Source organism: Mirounga angustirostris, unplaced genomic scaffold (genome assembly GCF_029215605.1).
Source record: "Mirounga angustirostris isolate CCGP_5_RB_7025 unplaced genomic scaffold, mMirAng1.0.hap1 SCAF_1, whole genome shotgun sequence".
In the NCBI taxonomy this organism is placed as follows: Eukaryota; Metazoa; Chordata; class Mammalia; order Carnivora; family Phocidae; genus Mirounga; species Mirounga angustirostris.
In genome coordinates this window covers 16,034,920-16,059,961 of record NW_026991709.1, presented here as the reverse complement: position 1 = coordinate 16,059,961, position 25,042 = coordinate 16,034,920, and the positions used below count along the sequence as shown (strand labels likewise).

The 25,042-nt window shown below is 39.5% G+C and overlaps 2 protein-coding genes across 6 annotated transcripts in view; one reads left to right on the top strand and one right to left on the bottom strand.

Moving 5' to 3' along the window:
- Nucleotides 1-982: 982 nt before the first annotated feature.
- Nucleotides 983-14,469, bottom strand: CCT8 (chaperonin containing TCP1 subunit 8). Of its 4 annotated transcripts, XM_045902592.3 has the most exons (16): nucleotides 14,270-14,468; nucleotides 11,384-11,474; nucleotides 10,647-10,726; nucleotides 9,200-9,349; nucleotides 8,584-8,764; nucleotides 8,412-8,473; nucleotides 7,385-7,522; nucleotides 6,339-6,517; nucleotides 5,541-5,607; nucleotides 5,376-5,463; nucleotides 5,179-5,294; nucleotides 4,580-4,651; nucleotides 4,337-4,501; nucleotides 3,907-4,026; nucleotides 1,522-1,626; nucleotides 983-1,208 (listed from the first exon to the last, which is right to left on the bottom strand). In XM_045902592.3, exons 1-15 carry the CDS (start codon nucleotides 14,327-14,329, stop codon nucleotides 1,534-1,536), a joined length of 1,662 nt encoding a protein of 553 aa, XP_045758548.1. In that variant the 5' UTR covers nucleotides 14,330-14,468; the 3' UTR covers nucleotides 983-1,208; nucleotides 1,522-1,533. The 4 variants fall into 4 exon arrangements, with proteins under 4 accessions (XP_045758548.1, XP_045758549.1, XP_064435800.1 ...); XM_045902593.3 differs by lacking the exon at nucleotides 1,522-1,626 and having other exon boundaries at nucleotides 14,270-14,465; XM_064579730.1 differs by lacking the exons at nucleotides 983-1,208; nucleotides 1,522-1,626 and adding an exon at nucleotides 2,117-3,619 and having other exon boundaries at nucleotides 14,270-14,469.
- Nucleotides 14,470-14,503: 34 nt separating this feature from the next.
- MAP3K7CL (MAP3K7 C-terminal like) overlaps nucleotides 14,504-25,042 on the top strand; it is a 93,591-nt gene continuing 83,052 nt past the window's right edge. Inside the window, exons 1-3 of one of the 2 annotated variants that reach the window (XM_054504120.2) lie at nucleotides 14,504-14,654; nucleotides 16,601-16,693; nucleotides 24,863-24,940. The gene's annotated coding sequence lies outside the window, so the exon portion shown is untranslated. The remainder of the gene's footprint in view (nucleotides 14,655-16,600; nucleotides 16,694-24,862; nucleotides 24,941-25,042) is intronic. The other variant, XM_064579778.1, reaches the window with a different exon arrangement.

Genomic DNA, 25,042 nt, shown 5'->3' with positions numbered 1-25,042 from the left:
GATATTGGCAATCGTATATACTTGGAAGAAATACTCGTATTTACAATTCTGATGGCATACAGTGTACGTAAGCTACGGTGTGGTGTGGGCCTAACTGCACTTGTTCCGTGCAACTGTTAACTGACCCAAGGTAGACACTCCCGAGACTCAAGTAATTTTATACCAGGTCCCCCTTAATGCTAGCATGCCAGAGAAAATGTCTTTACCCAAGGCAGCCAGCATTGCCAAGTTGCTTATAATCCTAAGAGCCTTAATAGATACCAAGCTTGTCTATAAACTTCCATTACTCTTTAACACTTGACTTTATCTAAGTCCCAGTCGTACTGCTCCCAAAATTCTTTCCAAATACCAAAATATAAATTTTAGTTTTTTTAATATAAAATTTCAGTGTTACTCATAGACCTCACATAACCAACACAACAGTAGCCTGTGTCCCATAAAATCAGTTAACCTTTCATGTTTTTTCAAAACTCCTTACTGATCTTAAAAAATTAAGATCTACTTTATAAAAACTGACTTGCTTAATTTATCTCTATTACCAGATAGATTTTCAGTTGTATTACAAGTATCTTTACATTCTACTACTGGACTGTATTTTAAGCTAGCTATTCAACAGATCATTCATTGGTACTACAACAAGCCCTCTCAAGTCTTAGAATTCCCAGAGCAGAGCTGTGAAAAAACTGAAATCCAATCTGGGAGACAGACCTCCTGTAAAGGGACAGATAGTAAATATTTTAGGCTTTGTAGGCCACTTAGTCTCTATCACTACTCCTTTACCCTGCCATTTCCTTACAGAAAGCAGCCATAGACCGTATGTAAATACACGAGCATGGCTGTGTTCCAAACGGGCAGCAAGCCAGCTATATATTGGAATTGGCCTCTAATTAAGTGGCTTGCCTGAGGTCCCACAGCTAATTTCATTACCAAGGTTGAGACAAACAGGTCATTCACGTCCAAGAACACTGCTCATCAATGAGGCTTTGATACCAACAACATGTTTATTGTATCATCCAGCTGAGGATATAAACACAAAACACTTCTTAATTTAAGGAAAATATGAAAACATCAAGCAATTCCTAGACTACTACTACAAATGTAGTCTTCACCTATAGTAAAAACTAAGCCAGTCAATCATTCTGGTCATCATCCCAGTCTTTCTTCCCACTTGGAGGTTTGGGCCCACCGGCTGGTTTTGCCATGATGATCTGAAAAAACAAACCACAAGTACATACTTATAAACTTACCTTTAAAATGAAGAGAAAGAATATTTTTCTGCTAGACTGATTCAAGACGAAGCAATCCTCTCATATAAGCAAACTGTTATATACTGCATATGAGACACTATCACAAAGTTGTTAGCTTCCAGCAATGCTTTGACGGCTCTTGTGGACATTAACAGCAACAAAATCCAAACACGTTAGTGAAGGGCATTCTAAGACATGCACTTCAGTAACTCAATAACCCTAGCCAAATGTGAAAAATACCTGCATGCATTACTAATATAAATCAGTTTGGCACCTGATTTGCTATTTATATATGAAGTTCGTCTTGCCAATCATCTTTATCCCAATTTCCTTGTGGTTTAGGAGGTTTAGGTCCACCTGCCAGTTTTGCCATTATAATCTAAAGTGGTTGGTACATAAATAAAAATATATATAAAAGTTCAACACTGAAATTTTCTAGTACCTGTAAATGAAAACCATTCAAGTGGCAGGAAGTGCGTATTCATAAACAATTACCATATATGTAGTTTCCTGGTAACTTAAAAGAACACACCAAGAAGCCCCTAATTTTTCTAAAATGCACTAACCACCAAGTATGTTCCAAGTATAACCATCTAGCATTTTTAAAGGATTTATTTGGGAGAAAAAAGAGGGGTAGTGGCAGCTTTGGACTCAAATTTGGGAGAATCTAAATTAGCTGGCTTTCCTCAAAGTAGAACTCTCAAACTCTAATGTACATTCTGAATCTCTAACCTGAAAATAGTACCCATTGCTTCCCAAATTTATAGGACTAAGAGATCTTTCTGTAGAACATCAAGGGGTCTTGCTTGTGTCTCAAGCAACACAAACCGTAAAACATCTTCACTACCACTTCCAGTAGATTCAACACCCCTTTTTTCAGAAGCTTCTACAGGAAATCTAAACTTGAAATTCTTCATATAACATTTCACTAATTGAGGTTAAATTCAGGCTGAATTAAAGGTATTAGGTACAGTTTTAGAACCTGAGTGTAGCTTGATAAAACCAAACATCTCAGAACAGTTCTCAGCCTAGTAGGCGTCAATCACCAGAGAGCTTATTTAAAATAGACTGCTGGGCCTCCTCCCAGAGTTTCTGATTCAGTGGGCCTGTTAGGGGCCCCGAGAATTTATTTATATTTTTAGCAAATTCTTAGGTGATCTTGATGCTGTTGGTTTGGGGACTATAATTTCAGAACTAGTGAAACAAACACCTGAACAAAGATGAATCCAGCCCTAAGTTCTTCAATATTTAAAACTTGATTCGCAAGTCCCTTAAAGAGTACAAGTTCATTATAGTAACAAAGTGGTTACTGATAGTCAGATGGGTTCTTCAGATATTTGAAAAAAGTCCAGAGACACAACAATCAACATCCTGCTCTACAATAAAACAAAACACAGGCATCCCAGTTTAAAACCAAAATTGAGAAGTGCCTCTGTGATCAAGGCACTTGGGTTATTAGTAATAATTACTGTCTCACTTGGATAACTGACATTTAAAAAGTTCCTCAGTTAAGGAACTCCCACTATTAGAATTCCAGTTTACCTCATGCTTCAATGTACTTAGCTTCTCCTGTCCCCTTCTATTTTTAGTATAAATTTTAGAAAAACCATTTTCTTCGGCCTGCACTATTTGAGAACTCCAAAACCATATTCTACTGGAAACCACCTGATACACTGATATAAACACACCCTATTAATAAATCCAGGACATGAACATCCAATTTGTTTATCTCCAGTGAGTTGAAACTGGATATCCAGTTCCATTTTTTGTCATCTCAAGGACCAAAAGTAGGAAAAAAGTTCTTATTTCTACTGAGGTGTAGAATGTTTTAATTATCAACAACTAACTGGTCCTTGTTATGCTTAGAGTAAGTCTAAACTCCTCTCCATTAATTTCTACTTATAACTTGTTTCTCCCAAGATTAATTTGGCATGATTTTCACCTAATGGATTTATAACCATGCCCCTCACAATTACAACTTTCTATTAAGCAATACTTAACAATCATTTCTAGAATTCTGAAGGAAAATGGATTTCAGAAAACACCTTTTGAAAAATCCCCTTTGAATTCAGGCTCATATCTGAACCTAGAAGAGTCTTGACCATTTTCCTCTTTGCCACAGTATCCTTCCCACCACCCCCTGCAAAAAAAATTGGCAGAAATACTATGATTTTTGACACTTTTTAGTTCCTCAAAACAGTTTAGCAGAAAGAATTCTATGCACCTAGGTTCTAGCAACTCCATGGACAACTAGAGGCTCCATTTTCCTTAAAGTTGGTGGCGTGCACGTGCTTCAGGGCTTCATGGGCCTTCCACATGACACAGTGAACTCCCGGAGTTTCCATTGTTATTTGTAGAAAGGGGTTCCTAGGCTAAAAAATGTCTGAAAACTATGAACTTGTTTTATCCATTCCAGTTTAAAAATGGCAAAGGTTTCTTTCACTGAAAAGATACTCATTTATTTTAGCTGAAATATACTAAATACAATTTAAAACTGTAACAGAAAAAACCCCGAACTTTTCTGGGGGCACTGTAGCATCTCTAAGATGAAAAATAAAGGAATATGCCTTTGGCTAGAATAACCAGTTCAATGAAAATACACTACTGAACCATATGAAAATTAGTACTTTTAAAGATCAAAATTTCTCTTGTCACTCACCTGATCCACTCTGAGTACAGTGACGGCAGCATTTGTAGCCAGTTTGATAGCCCAGTATTTTCCCAAGTAAGTGTCTAGAATACCAGCTTCCAACATGTCCTTTACAGCAGGAACTTCAGCCTGTTAGCACAAAAACAATTTTCCTTCTTTCACTTTAAATTGCTGAATGTGAAAATGTTTAGCTCAGTAATAAAAACACATGGCTCCTTATGTAGAAAGTTGCCAGATGAAAGTACTCTCCTACGCACACTATAAAACAAAGGTTATTTAAAGGAAATGTCAGACAAACTATGTCAAAGCTTTTGTTATGAAAATCATCTGCTTACAAATCAGAACATTTTCTGACTTTCCCTTTTAAACTTACTACTTCCATTTTTATGTTTTATATTGACAAAATAAGTAAGTTTACAGTGTTTGTTTTTTCAAATACCTCAATATCTAATCCAACATTCTTATTTCCTTCTTGATGTACTGCATACAGTTTGGAGATGACTTCATTGGCCTTAACTCCAGAATTTTCTGCCAGTGCCCGGGGGATAGCTTCAAATGCCTCAGCAAACTTCTTAATGGCATACTGTTCAAGTCCAGGACATGTCTAAAACAAAAATGTGTTTAGCACTGTACTTTATTCAAGGAACACGACAAGAGTCAATTTATACAGAGAAAGCTATACCTCTCCATATGATGTGATCTGCTTGGCTAACTCAATTTCTGTTGCTCCACCTCCAGGAACAAGGCGTTTATCCTAGAATATGTAGGAAAAAAAAAATTTACTAAGAAGCAATTTATAGTTTTCTAATCTTCTCAGATTCTAGTACTCCACCAGACTAGAGCTTTTAATCAGGCATTGTTACACAAATTCTAATTACAAATTTTATAATAATGGAGTGACTTGGGCAAATTACCTTATAGTACATAGGGTCTGGTATATGAAAAGGGAGAACCAAAGTTAAGAATGGGAACAGCACACAATATACCTGCATTTCCATAGACAAAGCACTAAGAATAATGCTTAAGAAACTAAAGGTACATTTAAAATAAAAAAACAACCATAAACTAACTTTTTCTAACAGTTAAAGTCAAAAGCCTTGCTTTGCCGCTTATTTTTTTTGCATAATCATTTCAGAAAACTATCATACTCATCAGCAACGGACACTTTGGCCTTAAGTAAGAGGTACTTTGCTTTTACATAAGCCATTCATTTTGAAGTTCTCTGCCAACTATGTTTGAAACCTTAAAAATTACTAAATTAAGAGTACTGTTAATACTGACCCTTGTGAGAACTTTGAAAGTATTAACACCATCATCTACTGCCCTTTCTATATCATCCATCAGATTGTCTGTAGAGCCTCGAAGCACTATGGTAGAAATGGCACCATCTTCCTTTTCTGTCAAGAAATTTAAATATATGAATACAAGCAAATGAACACCCCATACTTACATAAACATACTTGACCATTTCTACATACCATGCTTAAAAACCACCACCTGTGTGTCTCCAACTTCTGAGAGGTAAACACTGTCACAATGTCCCATTTCTTCAAGAACAGGAGGAGTCTAAAAGAAAGTGACTGTTATAATAAAAGTAATTCAAAAAGGTTCAACTACATTTTAATGTTGTCCAAAATACATACCAATCTAGGAAGAGCTGTAGCACCGACTGTTTTACATAGCCTTCTGAGATCCCATTTTGAATTCAACCTTTAAAAAAACCCAGAGAGCTTAAGAGAAGTTTTAATTCCATCAGATACCATAACACAATGCAGAGATGAAAACAGGAAAACTGTACACTGGTCCCCAAGTCACATTCTTGATTCTGAATTTAAGCTCAATAGGTATGGACTGCACATGTAATCCAGACATAGGTCTACGTAGACGGCATTATTCTAGAATTGGGGGAGTTCGAGCCTCACTAGAATGTCACGAATTACAGTTCTAAAACACTAAGGCAGGCCTGGTATATAGAAAACTTCTGCTTCACTCCGGGCAATCACGAGAGCCCCAAGGAAGAGAAGAGATTTACACTGCATATTTGGTCAGGTGCTGGGAGGGGTGGGAATGGGTAGGTAAATTGTCTCCTGTGCCCCATAAACGGGTTTATGGATTAGAAGTTACATTCCGGATCCCATACCCTGACCGTGTGCACCAGGCTTGAGTCTGGTCTCTCAAGCTGTGGCTTTTGCCTGGAATGTTTTTCCTCTCCCTCTTCAAATAACATCTGTTGATTGGTCCTTCAGCTCTCAGTATAAATATAAGTTAGTTCTCACAGGCATTTCCTGCCCCTCTAGATCGAGTTAAGTCCTGCTATTATTTGATCCAGTATCTTCTACTTGCCCTTTTTTAAGTCATGAATTCATGGTGTATTGAAGGTGTTCGGTGTTTCACCACCAAAAGGCTATTTACAATACAGGTTAATAGAATGCAGCTCTCACCTCACCAACATGATATTGTACTTGTTTGCATAATGAAGAGCCATGTCTGCCACTTTGCCACCGGTTACAATTACATTTGCACCGGTATCAGCTATTGCTTTGACTTGTGCATCCATGAGATTTTCTTCTCCCTTACTAAAATTCATCAATTCTTCAGCGGTCTTTATCAATACTGTTCCCTAGCAAAACAAGCAAGCATGCTCTTTAGAACCATTTTACTAGTTTGGTGTTCAACGTCATAGAGTATTATTTTACTGAATAAAGATTTGGCAAAAAAATAGGAAAATAATTACACACACATTATGAAACAATACAAAATGTGTATAAAACTCATAAAAACTCAGCTTACTGCTAGAGCCCCCCACTCCTAAAACTGATGCATTTTGCTCTTTGACAGGCACTTTGTAGAAAAGTTGGAGAAACACTTATTTTAGATATATTGGGCAGGTGGTCTTGGCATTTCTTCTGACAAATGTCAATTGGTGTACCAAAATCACCACGTTGTGATTCTCGAAGTTCTTCTAAACTTTTCTAAAATGACTCCCCCTGGCTCATCTACAAACTGTGAAACTGTTTAAACCATCAACTCAGATTTTAAGAATTCTAGGGACAAAGACAGAAGTGACCTCTAAACAAGAACTTCAAACTTCCTAACAATGTATTTTTAAAAACAAACCTATTATTTTCAAATTATATTAGCATGTTTGTTTCAGGATGCTACAGGATCTCAACTTCTAAATATACTAATGAAGAGCACACAGTACTCCTATTCCGTGAGCATTTTACTTGCTAAGCAAGTACTTACAGGAGTCAAGAGTTGTTAGAACATAAACTATACTGCTACCATTTCATGTTTCAAATTTAGTATATGAACTAGGTATCCAAAAAAGAACAGGAATCTGATTCTAAGAAACACAATCCTGCAATCTTCAATAATTAAGCAGTAGAGCAATCTGTACCTAAAAACTTAAGAATCATAAAACATTAACCTGAAAAGGCAGTGTCAAATGTTTACCTTTAATTTTAAGGTTTTGAAGTCTACATACCTTAGTTTCAGTTATCATGCCATCGAAAGGACAAGAGTACACTGCTATTTTCGCATTTTTGACAGATGTTACATCACCTTCGGTTTCCTTCTTAAAAACCATGCCATGTAATACTGAGGAGGAATAGATGCCAGAGCCCTAAAATTGAATACGAAAGTCATCCATGATCTCCTCAAAGTAACATCAAGGCTCAGTTGTTTATTTTGCATGTACCAAAAAGACCTGTTTCTAAATAAAGTAATATACCAAGGAATTGACTCCTGGTAATTAGGAGTGGCGTGGTGGGCGCAAAGCACATGAGTCTGCTTGCGGTAGAAATCACTCTGAGAATGAGCCACTGTTAAGGAGGCAGGGGGCCTTCAGTGCACTGGGAGCAAGCGAAGACCGAGAACAATGGCTCTGAGCCATTCATTCTCTCACTCCCCAAATACTTGGTGCCAATGGAGCAGGCACAGCTGTTAGTACTGGGGACAGAAGAGGGAACAAAGCAGAGTTTCTGATCTTACAAGCTTACAGTTTAATGGGGGAGGAGGAGGTAGTGCATGGAGTCAGAAAATGCACAGCATCTGTATAAATACACAGCAGGTATATTTATATAAGCAAACTCAACTGAAATTATAAATTTTACTATAGGAAACACAAAATTAAAAAAGAATACTCTTATTTCAATACTAACATTAAGATGTGATTCTATTGTAGAGCCACAGAACTTCATCTCATTCGAAACTGGCTTCTAAGTTTATTGTTTTAATTCAGCACATATGAAAAATATAAGACGTGATATTTTATTTATACACCATTCTCAACCTTCAAGTTGTCATGGAGAGATGAGGACTTTACAAGGAGATAATACATCAACCTTTAAAATTTAACCTAATATCAAAAGGTACAAATGATACCTCAAAAGGCACAAAGTCCTAAATGTTCAAAACCTGGGGTAAAATTTAAGTTTGGATGAACACATTTTTCCTTTCTGCAAAATATAATTGACCTATGTAGACAACACTGATGCATTTTCTAAACTTACCAGAATCTTACAAACTCTGATGTTATCAACATTGAAATGGCCAGAATCAGGAAAAATAGACACTGTTAAGAAAATGAGACATATCAAAAGATACATTGCAACAACAGAGAAAATATCTTAGTCTCATTAAGACATTTTAATTTTGGAGCTTTTCATTTACTGATATACTCACCACATGCCTGAGCAATAAGCTTGGCCAGAAACACTTCATTACCATATTGTTTACTCATTATGGAGGTATGAAGCAGAGATGACACTTCATCAACATCTCGTAGAGTTTTTGCAGAACAACATACTAAATCAGGAAGAATCTCATGGGCTTTTCTGCAGGCTATTTCGTAACCTTCTATGACCTTAAAAATAAAGAGCAAAAACATTTCTTCAAAAGACATAATTTTGACATGACTTAAAAAATAGCTTATTTTGGTAACCCAAGGAATACGGGTATTTGTTTTCCAAATATAATGACAAAGTATACTTTCAGAATAGCATCAACGGCATAGCCTACTAACCAAGAGTTCAGGCTTTTGTGATGGCCCGAATTTGAATGCTAACTGCCACTTACAGATTTTTCTAAGTTTCCCTTTCCTCATCTAAAATAAAGTATAGGCCATACTCACAGAGTTCTTGTAAGAACAGGAGAAGATACTGCACGTAAGGCACATGTGCTCCAGGAAGTGGCACAAGTAAACCGCTCAACGTTAACTATTATTACAATGATGATTCTTACGGTATGTGTATATATAGGCACAAATTAAATAGGAGTACATTATAAAATGAACACTTGCCTCTGAAACTGACAGGCCAATTCTCAGCAGCTCTTCAGCTAGTTCCAGAAGGGCTCCAGCAAATACCAGAACAAAGTTCGTGCCATCTCCAACCTCTTGCTCTTGCATGTGAGAGGCCATTACAATCATTTTTGCGGCAGGATGCTGTACCTGGTAGAAGGGATTTGAATTTAAATATCAAAAACATTTGATCCTTAAAGCAACACTAAGTTTTTCATTTCCATTCCTTCTTAAATTAACAGACTCCAATCTCCCCGTGGGCTAGGTAACTCCATTCAGTCATACTGCTATATATTATAGTGTGGTCCCAGGAAGACAATCCAAATCCCTCTGAGACTGTCAGCACAAATGCATCACTACAAATGAAAACAACTTAAAACTGCATCTTCTTTTGATGGTCATCTAGTACATACATCTTCGCACATAAGGTTCAGAATATTATTACAGGCATAAATTAAAGATTTATTTGAGAGAGAGAGAGCAGGAGCGTGTGTGCATGCACAAGTGGGGGCGAGCAGAGGGAAAGAACCGCAAGCAGACTCCCTGCTAAACTGAAAGGCCAATGCAGGGCTCAATCCCTGGACCCTGAGATCAAGACCTGAGCTGAAATCAAGACTTGGACGCTTAACCGACTGAGCCACCCAGCTGCCCCGTCACTATGGTTTTATCAAGGCAATATTCCCACCATCCCTGAATAACTCCTGAGTCCATCTTAGTGTCCAACATTAACACTTACAATGACTAGTCTTCCCATAAACATCTTCTGGAATTAAATTTGTTCTATTCACCATATTATTTTAAAAACAGACTGTTATTTAAGCAAGTAGAGAAATGTTAACATACCTAGAGTTTCATTCAAAAAGATTAAGCTCTGATGCTTTAAGAGCTAAGTTCAGGAAAATTCCTTGAAGTTGAAAATATCTTTCAGCTACAAAGCAGCTAGATGAGGAATGGCTCTCTGATGTTCAGGTGCCAGACCTTTCTCACAACCCTGCCGGTAGTTATCTATTCTACAGACTCTGTAACATCAAAACTGTAGGTGAACAAAGCAAAATGCCACCAACTGTTTTATTTTCACAAAGCCAAAGAAACAGTTTTTTTTTTTTAAACCACTGTTTTATGTATCAGCTACTTCTGCATTATGGAATAATTCACTTCAGTGTTCTACTCTATAGAATGAGACAAATACTCACTTTGATATGATTATTAGCAAATATGCTTTTATCACATCCAATCCTCCATAAACTAATAACTTGTGAGGTTTTTAAATTTAAGTGGTAAGATGTTAAAACTAAAGAGGACACCATAATTAGGAAAACTGAAAATAATAAACTTTGAAGCCGGGGGGAAAAAAGTCCCTTATTGTCCTAAGAGGTTTTTTCTATGTCAATATATACTTAATTTTTGACATCACCAAACATTCCTTGATTTCAAAGAAAAAACTTACTTCTAGCTCTCTTAAAATAGTGGCTGCATCATTTGTCACAAACAACTTCTCCAGGTGGTTGATAACCATTTTGTTCATTCCTGAAAAAAAAAAAAGAAAAAAAAAAAGTTAGAAAAAAAAAATCCATTATCGCTCAAATCCTTCTCCAAATACCCAAGAAAACCTAGTCAAGAAATATAAGCTTGTATCTATTTTTTAAAATAACTATAAAAATTAGACACCTATTATTTACTCTTTAAAACTCTATTAGCCTAAATGCACCCCCATATTATTCCTGTCCTTTCTAACCTCCTAATGTTTATTAGGGAGGATGTCTATCTTCTCATACTTTTGTTCAATAAATGTAAATTACAGTAACATAAAGACCAAATAATCTACCTAAAAGTATAGTTTTATTGCTTTCCATACATGTGTACCAATTAAATTCAGTTGATGGCAGGAGGCAAAAGAGAACTTTCTCCCTTACATTAGGTATCATCTCAATAGTGAAGCACCATAATTTTTCTATCCTCTCAATATGATAAAAAGTAACATTTTGATTCCTATTTTTCTAAAGAGACCTGAGTTGCTGGTTAAAAACTGGAAAACACTACACTGGTGGCAATGAACTATGAAATTGCTTCTGTATGGTAGTTAATACTCTCATTTTATGTATAATATTCCCAGAGTAAGTTTGAAGAAGCTAGTACATAAAATTCTATCACTGTATCTTTTAAAAACATGAATTTGGAAATTACCATTTGGTCCATATGCTGTACGAGTTGTTTGGGCAAGCTCCTTGCAAGCTTGTATGTTCCTGTACACAGCCTCTTCTAATCCGGAAAAATGCTATAAAAAAAACAAAAACAAACCCCCGTTCTGATTAGACAGAACAGTGAAACACAAGGATTTTCTTCATCTTAAAAATGGGTATAATAATAGTACCTACCTACAGGACTGCTGAAAGAATAATCAAGCAAGGCTTATGGAAAGCATGGTGCTTGCTATTCATAAATGATCCATAAATTTGCTCACTGGTTGAATAAAGTGACATTTTTAGGGACCACAGGTACCTGCTTACACATCAAAACATAAAGCCTATAATTTTTTTTTCAAATGTAGTCAAAGTGCAGGGAAGAATGCTGTGATTGATCAGTGAATGCAGATGAGGTATTTCAGGTAAAAATACCTTTCAGTTTATCATTACTTTTTGACTCAATTTGAAAATATGGTATGAATATTTTTATTATGTTAGGAACCTGAGCATCATAAAGCCAGCAGTTTTCTGTTTGTTGGGAATTTCCACTTAACATACCTGCCCCCAAATGTTTAGTATACGGACTTCTGAATGCTTTTGTGAAATGGAACACAATTCTAATGCATCCATACTGAAAAACTGCTGAATTGCTCACAATATGAAAATTCTCAAACTTTATACCGGACTTCTAAGAATTGGGATTTACTTGCGGCCTCAGATGGGTTTCATGAGCCTCCTGTTTGTTCATGTGAACATTTTTCTAGAGTTGCTATGCCTAACATAGTAGTCATTAACCACATGTGGTTATTTAAATAGTTAAAATTAAAAATTCAGTTTCTCGGGATGCCTGGGTGGCTCAGTCGGTTAAGTGTCTGCCTTCAGCTCAGGTCATGATCCCAGGGTCCCGGTTCTCCCTTTGCCTCCAGCTCCCCGTTTATGCTCACGCTCGCACTCTGTGACAAAATAAATAAAATCTTAAAAAAAAAAAATGCAGTATCTCAACTGCACTAGCCACAGTTCAAGTGTTCAGTAGCCACATGCGGCTAGTGGATACTGTATTAGACAGAACTGATACAGAACATGTCCCTCATCACGGGTAGTTCTATGAGATGGTTGTGTTCTAGAGCATAAGGTGTGGCTTTTATAATATTCATAAAAGGAACTGTGATCTGCATAATGTTAATAACCATTACTTTAGAAGCAATATCTTCAGAGTCGAGAGCTGAACTTTTAAAATAGCACTCAGTCTGATCTTGCTTACATGCTGGCGTTTTCCCTCACCCATTCTCTGAGGAACAGCCATGTGATCATAATTCGGATCGTATCAATGGTTTCCCATCACTCTTACGATAAAATGTAAAACCCTCCTCAGGGCTACAAGGTCCTATACGCTCAAGTCCTTACCCACAGCTTCTCTAAATTCCTCTCTCACCATTCTTGCTTTCCCTTAATGAGGTTCAACCCCAGCACCTTTCTGTTTTCTTTAACAGGTCAAACTCATTTCATCCTTAGGGTCTTTGTACCTACTAGTTTCTCAGCCTGGAACACTGCCCTGTTTAAGCTTTGCTGTTTCCTTTTGTCACTCAGTACTGAGCTAAGAGTTCTTTTTTTTTTTTTTTAAATTTTATTTATTCATTTGAGAGAGAGAGAGCATGAGCAGGGGGAGGGGCAGAGTAAGAGTTCTTCCTTGAACATCTTACTTAATTGTAAGATGACCCTTCATTTTTTTCGGGGGGAGGCAGACTTTCTTACTTTGTCATTCTCTACTACAGTACTTTCTATCAAATCTTTTTTTTTAAACAATACTCTTTCTTTCTTTTATCAGTATTTGAAATTATCCTTGTCTCAAAAGAATAAAAACTACGAAAAATTTTCAGTCTCACTTTTTAGAATAGTCAATGTCATTACCAGCAAAGATGTTTTACTAGGATTTACATTAAACTATTTGATATACTCATGTTATCCCAAGTGTATTCTGCCAACAAAAACCTAGTTCCCGAACACTGTTACTGTAAACTGAACCACAATGATCTATATTTAAGTATTGGAAATTTGGGAGACAAACAAAGGAACACTTTGAACACAAGAGAGAAACTTATCAGTAGTATATCAAGATATTTTAAAGAACTTATGTTCTTGAAATGACGTTCACGATCTGACCACAAAACAAAAAGTTTTAATTAGTCCAGGGCGTCCCTTATACTTAACCCGGTAAGCCAGAGTTACACCGCAAAGCTACCATCTTTTGCTTAATTTAGAGAGCAAAGCAAGACCTGAGGGTTGGTTTTACATCCAACTAGCTAACCTAAGTTGGGACCAAAACCCATTCGAATTGAGAGTAACGTTTTCCCTACCATAACGAACTACTGCGAACGAACCGGGCAGCCCTCCCTCTACCCCTCATCTGAAGGAAAGCTGTCAAGGACTGGCCCTTGTCCCTCTCCTCGGATTACCCACACCTTGAACTGTGTCAATCGGCTTCGCGGTTCCCAAATCAATTTCACCCACGTTATTCGACTTCACCCTCAAAACACCCTTTAAGGGTGGAGAGCCAAATCAGCCCCGTTTTAGGGATGGAGGAAAATGCACCAGCTGCTTTCCGCTTGCCCGGCTAGGAAGCATAGTACGCGAATTCCGTGGCCTTGCCCCTCTCTCGCCGCCTCTGCCCCTTGGACAAAAGTCGGGGAAGAACGGAAACGCCCGCGGGCCTCGGTGGCCGAGCCTCCCTGCGCCTCCCAGAACACCTCCCTTTCTGGAATCTTCTTTTCCTCCGACCGCTGTGCCCGGGGAGCACACCCGGCCCGTTAGCAGGCCCCTCTCCTTCGCTCCGGCCGCCGCAGCCGTACGGTAACGCTCCTACCTCACTCCCTCTTCCTCCATGCCTTACCTTCGCCCCCTCCTTGAGCATCTGGGCAAAGCCCGGGGCCTTGGGGACGTGAAGCGCCATGGCCTGCGCAGGTAGCCGTTCACGCGCTCGCTCAGAAGATCCGGGAGGAAGCGAGGGGCACGCAAAGCCTCCTGGGGACGCAGCGTGCGGCGACCTCACGCTCCTCTTTGCTCTCCAGCTGGGCCCGCCTCTTCCCTGGCCGCCTGGTCTGAAGCCTCGCGAGAAAAAACAGTTCCTGCAGCCAGAACTGAGTTGACGATCCTCGATCACGTCGATCGATTGGGCCGATCGCAGAGCGCGCCCTCGGTCTTCCGGCTGGCAAACGTCCAAGCGACCTGGCGGTCTTCGCTCGCTGCGCTGTTAACCCCGTTGCTGAAACTCCAAGGTCGGGACGTTTGTTTTTTTGCCATTTCTGACCTGGAACCCGCTCCTCTTAAGATTAGCTTGCACGAAATCTTCCAGACCCACCCAGAACATCAGGGCAGGTGTGCCTTTTTTCTCCGAGGCGGAGCACCTGCTCTCCTCCACCGAAATCTGTCGCTGGGCGTCTGCTGTGTCTTGGGCCCTGTGGGAAGCGCTGGCGCCTTGAGGGCGATAAATAAAATCTGTAGGAATAACGATACAGCGAATGCGCTCGTGTGTGCCGGGCTCTGTGCTGTTTACTTTACGTGCGGTGTTTTAGCTAATGGTTGATCTTAGGAGTTCACTATGACTATCTCCTTTTGATACGGGGAAACCGACGTTTACAAATGGTAATTTGTTCAAGATCACAGCGCTAGTAGCGTTAAACCTAGGATTGCTACCCAGATCGGACTGATTACAAAATACGAGCTCTTAACCATTACCTATATTCATGTTTTCTGCTTCTTCCTGGAAATATAAATCTTTTTTATGCGCCCAGAATCTTAAAACTCGATCTCTGTGTCTTCCCAAATCAACGTATGGCTGATTTCAACAAGGTTGAATGTAATATTTTTAGGAATAATTTCACTCCGTGAAAGTAATCCACTCTTGTTAAAATACAGAAAACGTGAAGCAGAACGTTTTGGCTCGACTTTTGTTCTTTGACTCGGACACTTGCAAATTGCTTATTTTTTAAAATTGGGACAGTTTTGCTGTGCCTTAAGGAATTATCAGATGCATCAAGTGTATCATCAGTTATAACTTCTAATAAGCACTTAAAATACATAATTATTGAAATAAAACTTTTTTTGCCATGTCAAATCAAATGATATGTGAACCACTTGTTGGGAAACATTGTAAGATATCAGGGATTCTCAAAGTGTGGTCCAGGCACCTCTGCGGCTCACCAAGACCTTAGGGTCCTCAGGAGAAAACTATTTTTATAAGACTGAGACATTTGCTTTCTCATTCTTTAATTGGGGAGTTTTCCAGAGATGCACGATGTGTGTGATTAAAACAGTTTGAATGTAAAGGGCATGAGAAGCCAGGTTTTTTTATTAAGCCAAATATAAAAGAGATTTACAAAAATGTAAAACAATGCCACTCCTCGTTATTTGGTTTTGAAAAATAGAGTTTTACAAAAAGGATTATTTATATATTTTAGAGAGAGAGAGTGAGAGCGCACACACGAGTGGGGGGAGGGGCAGAGGGAGAGGGAAAAGGAGTGAAGGGGACTCCCCCCTGAGGGGGAAGCCTGAGGGGGGCAGGTAGGGGAGGCTCCCACCACCCTGAGATCCCTCTTCCTCTGCCTCTCCCTCCCCTTCCCCCCTCCCCCCCCACGTTGTTCAACCTCTCTCTCAAATAAATCTTAAAAAAAAAAGAAAGAATTACACTGAAACCAGAGGTACTATGAGATTGCAACGCAGGCTGTGGGATACCACGACTAACTGTTTTTATATTCTGCCCCTCTATTCTGCAGGGGATAGAATAGGATGATCCATACCCCATCAGAACCCTGGAGATAATGAGAAACTGCTTCATGACAGCATCCCAGAGGGGATAGGGAGGTGTTGAACTTTAGGCCCAAGATGGAACCACTCTTGTTCAGGGTGCCATATCAGCAAACTGAAACTTAGACACCTTTTGTGTCCCTGGAAACACTCTCTGCCCAGAAATGCAGTATATCCAGTCAGCCAATCCCCAAATACCAAGCCATCTCTGGGCCTTCTCATTCCAAACAAGGCTGACTATGTGGCCCCAGACAATCAGAAATTTTCTATTTGTCTTGTTCTTATTCTTTATCCTATAAGAGCTTTTTGCCTTGCACTCCACTTTGCAGTTCTCCAAAAGGTGACTCTTCATAAAGTTTGAACTGAAGTTTGTTTTTATCACCTACATTGTCTTCTTTAATAATTTTTTTTTTGGCAGAGGTGAAGGGGAAAGGGCCTTGAAGAAGCTCTTTGAAGGCTTCCCATCCTCTTGTATTCCAGGAGAATCCCAAAACATTCTGCCAAGACCCAGGTTAGTTTGGGATTGCCTTTCCTTATGTGGTCTACATGGATAGATGCAAAGTTGCCATGGCACCAAGGCAGATCCATTCCCCTAGTTTCTTGACACTGTGTTTCCTTGTGGCTATCTTTAGAGGGTTCACTCCAGCAGTGATTCCTGGTCCTCAAAGGGGTGCATCTTGCCATTCCATCTTTTGAACGCTTACCCTTCCTCCCCACTCTGCTGAAATAACACTTCTGTAGCCCCATGTTGTGAGAGATCTTGCAGCCTTTTGTTACCCTTGATTATTTCCTTATCAATAGAATACCAAGACAACATGTTAATGAGGCAAAGCTGAGTTTATTGTACTGCAGTCAGGGAGAATACTGCTTTGATAGAATCTTAATAACACCTCATTTGGGGAGTTGCAAAGTTAGGATGTTTATGGGTTTTTGAAGTCCAGGTAATGAAGGTCTTTCAATGCAGGGGCTTGGGTTGGTTTGAATATGGATCATGATATAGGATTGATGAGCACAGCAAGATGAGGATTTGAGGCAAGGCGTTCAAAGAATCTTGAAGTATAAACTGTCATTTGATGCTTTCTATTGAAGAGTTGGTGGATCTTTCAGGAACTTCCTGGAAGGAACAATAAAGTTATTTATTTGCAGCTTTTATCTTCCTGGGTCAGTGTTTCCTGGAATAATTAAGTTGATGAAGACATCACACTGGTAAAGTCATGCTAATGTGGACATCAAGCTGTGTGGGTGTAGATGGTTCAGTTGTCACTCCTGACACTTTACCTAGTGACAATCAAAGGGGATCCTCTCCAGATGATTAAATCTCCGTGAGCTCAGCATCAGGAATGGTATATTAGTCCAGAGAACCTGCGTGTTTCCACTGATCTAAATGCTGGTGGTGGCGGCCATGTTTGGAATCAAAAGAGGGAGCTGGATTGATCCTGAGCTGACACAGGCAGATGTCTCTCTTGCTGACACCAATCCCCACACCATGACCAATATGTCTCTTCTCTATTTTTGGTTGTTTAGCTGGACCTTGTTACCCTTCCAGTGAATAAAATTCCTCTATTAGCATGTGGCGTAGTTGGGAACTTAAGACCTTATTTTAAAACTATCACGTGAACTTACTATATGTATTCTGGCTATATTAATCATTTTACTGACGGAGGCCTTAAGTCCAAGGTTGTAGGTTCCTCTTTTCTTAGTTATGGGGAAAAAAACTTGCACAGAGGTAAGGAGGTGCTAGTTATGCTCATGTTTTTCTTTTTTTTTTTTTCTTTTTTTTTAGATTTTTATTTATTTATTCATGAGAGAGAGAGAGAGAGAGAGAGAGAGAGAGAGAAGCAGGCTCCCAAGGAGAAGGGAGCCCGATGCGGGACTCGATCCCAGGACCCTGGGATCATGACCTGAGCCGAAGGCAGACGCTTAACCATCTGAGCCACCCAGGCGCCCTATGCTCGTGTTTTTCAAACTTACAGGAGGCAGAGGGATGGTGGCTGTCAAGCTCTCGTAGTCAGCTCAGGCTGCCACAACAGAATATTCTGTTTTATTCTGAGGCCTCTTTCTTGCCTTGTAGGGGGCTGCCATCCTGCTGTGTGCAAGATCTCTGGTGACATTTCTTAGGAGGACATTGATTCTATTGTATCAGAACACCACCTTAGGACCTCATTTCGCTTAAATTACCTCCTCATAGGCCTATCTCCAAATACAGTTACATTGCAGATGAGGGCTTCAACATATGAATTTTGGGGCATTAATGTCAAAGTATTCTCCATTCTTATAGGAACTTTTTGGTCCTGATTAATTTCTCTGATAAACCAGCTGAGATTCACCTTGATGCACATATTGCCTTTAGTAGACTTCCCACTGTCTTCCGGATGTTGGACGACATTTCTGTCATCTTTGGACTTTCATTTATTCTATGAACCCCCTAGCAGGAAGAACCATTTAAACACCTGGTCTGTTAAAGAACAGGTGGAGACATTCCTCCAGCCTCAAAACATCAAAAGACAGATTTAATTTCCCATGAGCCATTTCTCTGGGACCCCGAAGGAGATGTTGAATGGTAAATTTCCCACCAACTTCATTTGCAAACAGATGCTTCTTATTCTAAACAGTAACACAAGGCACAAACCTGGAAAGGTCAGTTCCCTCTATTCTGGGAACTGAGTTAGGCTCCTTGAGGTTGCAAGGAAAACAAATCACTTTAGAGGGTGTGGATTATTAAGGATTGCAAAAAAGTAAGAAATTGCACATCTGTCCTAGGGCAAGATGACTTCATGTACATGCTACAGGTTGGTGTCTCTGAGTTACTATTTTTATACCTAAGTTTATCTCTGTTTCTATGGCTTCTGCTTCTCTTCACCTCTTTCTACTGTTGGCCTCTTTTTCTTCTCTCTACATTTAGCTTCAGCTTCTTTCCTTGTCTCTATGTGTCTCTTAGCTGCCCTGTCCCCCTCAGGTGGGTTTCTGTGTGTTTCATATTTAAACATCCCAAAAGAGAACATCTGGTTGGCTCAGTGAATTGCTATCTAACAAAAAAACCCCAAGTTCTGCTGAATTCTCAAATCAAGGGTACTACAAGCCCCTATGGCTGCCTTAGCCTAAGCAAGAATTGCTGGCACGCTTAATGGTGGCCAGGGGCCAGGATCGTCTGTAACTTTAGTATAAGGAATGCCTATGACTTTTTTGTTCCAAGATGGACTGTGGTTGTGACCCACATTCAGAGGTTCATAAGTAGTCCAGCCAATCTGTCCAAGGCAATGCTGTAGTGAACAGCTCCCCTGAAGTCTTTCTGGGTCAAAGCAAAGTAAAAAGAGCTGAAATGTGTTATAGTTAATCACTCCCTGAGTATTAACCATTCTGAGAATGGAGATCTTGGACTGTATGAACGTGATCATTTCCTCTTACTTTAAACGTTGGCTTAGTTGCCCCTGTGGCGATCTGTGCCTAGCCGGGATTGAGCTGGTTAGGTTAAGGGGATGAGAAAGGGGAAATGGAGAAAGACACATTTAGATTCCATTGGTGATGGCTCAGATCTCTGGAGATTGATCACATCTCTGTCCCAGGGGACCGAGAGACAAGTTCTCCTTCTGCTTTTACGAACGGATTGCTGATACACTAAAACTGTGCTCATCACTCCCTCTTTTAGAAAAACGAGGAGTTACCGCCATAGCTCCTCTGATGGACATGCAAGACTGATGCTCTTGTGCCAACTTGTGTTGCAGAAGCCAGGAAGCCCAAACTGTACCTTCCAGATTCCCTCATGGTTACGGTGCTGGGTATAAGTGAGATTTCCAGCAGCTAGATACACTCGTGTGAGGTTTGGAAGGTGGTAGGGAGATCTGGTTGATTTTCATGAGGACTTGGTGTGTCCTCCAGCAGGCAGGGTCATGACAGGATGCATTTTTGGCATCCCTATTCCACAGTTAGTCTCCATGCAAAATGTATGGCCAGGAGACAGCTTCCTCATCCTGGCTTCTTGCTCTCTGCATCAGAGCAGTAGTGGGGTGCTCCTGATCTCAGACTGTCCAGTGGTGTTTCTTGATTCTCAACTTTCCCATTATGTAGAAAGTATAGATCTTAAGGTGGGTCAGTTCTGTGACATCTGGGATTTATTCCTGGAGGACCATCTTAGAGCTTAGGACCATCCATCCTATCACGGATGTTTCAAGCATCTGATTCCTTGTATTAAAGCCTTTCTGCTTATAATACTTAGAGTGGTTTTTGTTTTCTACATGGGATGTTGATTGAGAAATTCCTGTGTGTATGATTTTTAGGAAGCTAAAAGCACTCATGGCCAGCCTTGTGAGCTAACATAGGAAATGAAATTCAGAAGTCCTTCAGGATCTTGCCAAATCCAATTTTTACTCTTGATTTTTAAAAGTTTTGTTTTTAAACTTAATTTCTTGTGGCTGGCCCAGACCTGGCAGGTAGAGCTGAGAGTCAGGAAAGATTTTGAGAAGAATCTGGTGAGGATGATTGAAGAAGCCCCAATAGCAAACAATATGAGACACCCCCCTTTTCTCAAATTTATAATGATAATTTGCTCTCTTTCTAGTGTATGCAGAAAACATTTCTTTTCATAGTCTTACTAATTCAAAAGGTCAAATTAAGTTCCCTGGTGAGGATTTTCTGTTATTAAAATAGTTTACTGTCTGCTGGTGATAGACCTTTCTAACTTTGCTCTGATGGGCAAAGTATGTAATACATTCTGCTCCCCACCCCCAACCTCTTAAAAAAGAGAAATACTCCTTTCTAATTATGGATTTATCAGATTACTGTTTCTTTAAAAAAATATTTTAGCTAGTTGCCCATGAAAAATTACAAGCCTGGGTTTCTTAGGCCAATATTCTATAGAAGCAACAGGCTTTTGGCAAGGCTCTTCCATGGTAAATTATTTTTCCTTTCTGTATATTTTATGCAGAAATCTTTCAAGAACAAGATAAGATCGTTCACATCTTTTTTTTTTTTTTGATCTTTACTTAGTATTTGGTTCTGTGGATAGGAACCAGTCGTAGGCTAACCTATACAACATTGAACCCAATCCAGAATCTTCTATAGAATTTGCATCCTAACACCAGTGTAAAGATCTGGGTTTGGAAGAACAGTTTCCTGATCAATTGAACAATTATCTCAAGATGAGTAAAACAGAAATGTTTGAAGACCTCCTTTCTTTTTACTCATTTTTTAATATTCAATATTACTTTTGGATGAGCTAATTGAATCCCTCCCTACTCCCATTCAGAGTGGAAGTAGTAAATATTATCTACTAATATTACCAAGCTCTAGAAATGACTTTACCAACTCTTGGTACTATTTTCGAGCTAATTGAATCCCTCCCTACTCCCATTCAGAGTGGAAGTAGTAAATATTATCTACTAATATTACCAAGCTCTAGAAATGACTTTACCAACTCTTGGTACTATTTTTTTTTTTTTTTAAGATTTTATTTATTTATTTGCGAGAGAGAGAATGAGAGACAGAGAGCATGAGAGGGAGGAGGGTCAGAGGGAGAAGCAGACTCCCCGCCGAGCAGGGAGCCCGATGCGGGACTCGATCCAGGGACTCCAGGATCATGACCTGAGCCGAAGGCAGTCGCTTAACCAACTGAGCCACCCAGGCGCCCTCTTGGTACTATTTTCTAATACTACGTAAAAGTATAGCTCAAATTCCGGTACTGTAGCAGTTAGTGATTGCTGTATCAGCTATCATTAGCAAACCACTCCAAAGCTTAGCGGCTTAAAACAACAACCACTTATCATTTCTCACACGTAGAGGACTGGTTGGGCGCTTTGGTTGATCTGGACCAGGCTTTGTTGTATTAGGGCAAGGACAGTCAGCTGGTGGGTAGGCTGGGAACTGGCAGGGTAGGAGGCCTCAAATGGAACAATTTAGCTGTGTCTCACACGACTTCATCCTCCAGCAGGCTACCTGGGCTGGTGCTCGCTGAAATGGAGAGTTCCAAGAGCGCAAGCTGAAATGAGCAAGCCTTTTGTCAAATTTGCTACTATCATATTGGCTGGAGTAGGACACATGGCCCAGCCCAGAATCAATGTGGGAGGGCAGTACTGGAGAGTGTAGATGCAAGGAAGTATGACAATTGAGCACAATAGTGCATGCAGTCTACCATAGCCACTCAAACACCAATCACCCTTTTTTGCTAAGAGTTTTCCAACATTCACTGGCTTTTTATTCAACAATTCCACTCAGCAGGTTATCTTAGGAAAATATCAGAATGAATGTGTCTTGTAGGATTCACTAGAAAGCAATATTATTTGAATTAAGGTTTCCTCCAGTGTTTTTTTTTTTTTTTTAAATATTTGGCCAACAACTGTTCTCTCATTTATTTATTTTTTTAAAGGATTTATTTATTTAAGACAGAGAGAGAGAGAAGCACAAGCGGGGGTGGGCAGAGGGAGAGGGAGAAGCAGACTCCCCACTGAGCAGGGAGCCTGATGCGGGACTCGATCCCAGGACCCTGGGATCATGACCTGAGCTGAAGGCAGACAATTAGCCGACTGAGCCACCCAGGCGCCCTCCTCCAGTGTTTTACTGAGTTTTGTTTTTGTTTTTCTTTTTCTTGAGCCACAGTGAATGATTGGTAATATCTGTGTTATAAAGATTCAAGCTAAAAATTAGTGTAGTCATTCTGTGTGTTGTCGAGCATTGGTATCTTTTCCATTTATATATATATATATATATATATATTTTTAAAGATTTTATTTATTTATGTTGACAGAGAGAGAGACAGCGAGAACAGGAACACAAGCAGGGGGAGTGGGAGAGGGAGAAGCAGGCTTCCTGCCGAGCAGGGAGCCCGATGTGGGACTCGATCCCAGGACCCTGGGATCATGACCTGAGCCGAAGGCAGACGCCCAACGACTGAGCCACCCAGGCGCCCTCCATTTATTTATATTTTGAAGTGAATTCAGAAATATTTGCAGGGCATGATATCAGTCCACTCCCAAGGTACCTGGGTGTTTATCTTGGTCAGTTCTTCAGTTTTCCCTGCTTTATTTTGCTACACAGAATATCTGTACCCTGGAATTCTAGTTTAAGAATATAACTTTTAATCATCCTTTATCCTTACCAGAAACCTAATTGCAAAAATTTATGTTTGTGAGAAATCCCCTGAATGCCATGCAGTTCATTCTCCTTTAGATAACAAATTTGCTGTTGGATCAAGCCAGACCATCAAAATTCTAGTTATTTGGAGAATTGAGTTTGACAAATTGCATTTTGGTATCATGTCATTGTCTTATAATAAGGAACAGCCAAATGTAATGGACTATTGTCTCTACTCTCGGCCTGTTTTCCTGGATGTCAAACATTTCATTACATTTCCTTTTTATGTGACTTGTCGGGAAAACTTATCTCATTATTCCACCATTGTTTTTATTTTATGGCCTCTATGAATCTTACAACTTCTGTGTTTCTCTCTTAAACTGCTGGAATTTTTGAGCCAAATGTGTAGCCCAGCTCTGCCAACCATAGAGGCTAATGGTGCACCATTTCTGTATACTACTTTTACTACTTGGTTTTATTATTTTCTTGCTTGTTCTTTCTTTCTTTCTTTTTTTTTTTGACTATCTCAGCTTAAAAAAATATATTTACTGATTTTATTTGTTTTTTATAAACCTCATCAAATCCTTTATGGAATGAGGTGGGATAAAATATATATATATATTTGGGGCGCCTGGGTGGCTCAGATGGTTAAGCGACTGCCTTCGGCTCAGGTTATGATCCCAGAGTCCTGGGATGTAGTCCCACATCAGGCTCCCGGCTCAGCGGGGAGCCTGCTTCTCCCTCTGACCCTCTCCCCTCTCACGCTGTTTCTCTCTTGCTCGCTCTCTAATAAATAAATATAATCCTAAAAAAAAAAAAATATATATATATATATATTTAAAGTGCTAGTTTATGGACTTACAGATGGTTTGAGGATGATTCAAGGGCTTAGAAGCCTCACTTCAGAATGATTTTTTTTTTTTTTTACTAATTTAGGGAGAGGAATTTACAGTTTTTGCTAGAAACACAACCAACTATAAGTACAACAACACCAAAGTTTAAAACTTACATTACTAAACGTAGATTCTATTAAAAATAATAAGGGGAGAGGCTCCGTCAGTTAAGCGTCTGATCTTGATTTAGGCTTGGGTCATGATCTCAGGGTCGTGAGATTGAGCCCTAGGTCGGGCTTCATGCTGGGTGTGGAGCCTGCTTAGGATTCTCTCTCTCCCTCTCCATCTGTCTGCACCGACCCCCCACAACCATGTGCTCTTGTGTGCTCTCTCTCTCTCAAAAAAAAAAAAAAATAATAATAAGGGGAACTAAAGGATCATTGTAGAATTCTTTTCCTTAAGGTACACACACTAACTGATTCATGTAAGATGGTCCCTGATTTCTTTTGGGTACTTAGCCCATGAGCCAGTACTTATTTTTGTGGTTGGATTAGTAAGGATGCTTGATGGTTCAAATGCTTATCAGCCATCGTCATGCTTGCTTGTCCTATTCTTAATGTTTTGGCTATTTTTATTACAATGATTTCCACTAGGATTTTCATTAGGGTCAGTCTCAGGGAGATAAAAGTTAGAACGGATCCATGTGTCTATTTATGTAGTGGATGGCTAGAGAAATTACATTTTCTCATTGTTATTTGATTTAACTATTTTCTGTTTCTTCACAGATATTCACTCTTCTGACTGTGCCAAATCACACTACTGAGGTGAAAGTTAAATCACAGCAGGAATCCTGATCAAGAAGGGTAATGGCTACCAAAAATCTCCTTCCAAAAGATCTTTTTGTCCCCTTACATCATCATACAGGGATTTTTGACAACTTAGGCAAATACAGGCTAACAACACTT

Bases quoted from the DNA above. Each gene is read 5' to 3' on its own strand.
- CCT8 (XM_064579730.1), bottom strand. From the start codon at position 14,329: ATGGCGCTTCACGTCCCCAAGGCCCCGGGCTTTGCCCAGATGCTCAAG. The intron at 11,475-14,269 runs GTAAGGCATGGA...TTTTTTTTATAG, and splicing joins TGCTCAAGGAGGGGGCGAAG to CATTTTTCCGGATTAGAAGA. The intron at 9,350-10,646 runs GTAAGTTTTTTC...CCCTTCTACCAG, and splicing joins CTATTTTAAGAGAGCTAGAA to GTACAGCATCCTGCCGCAAA.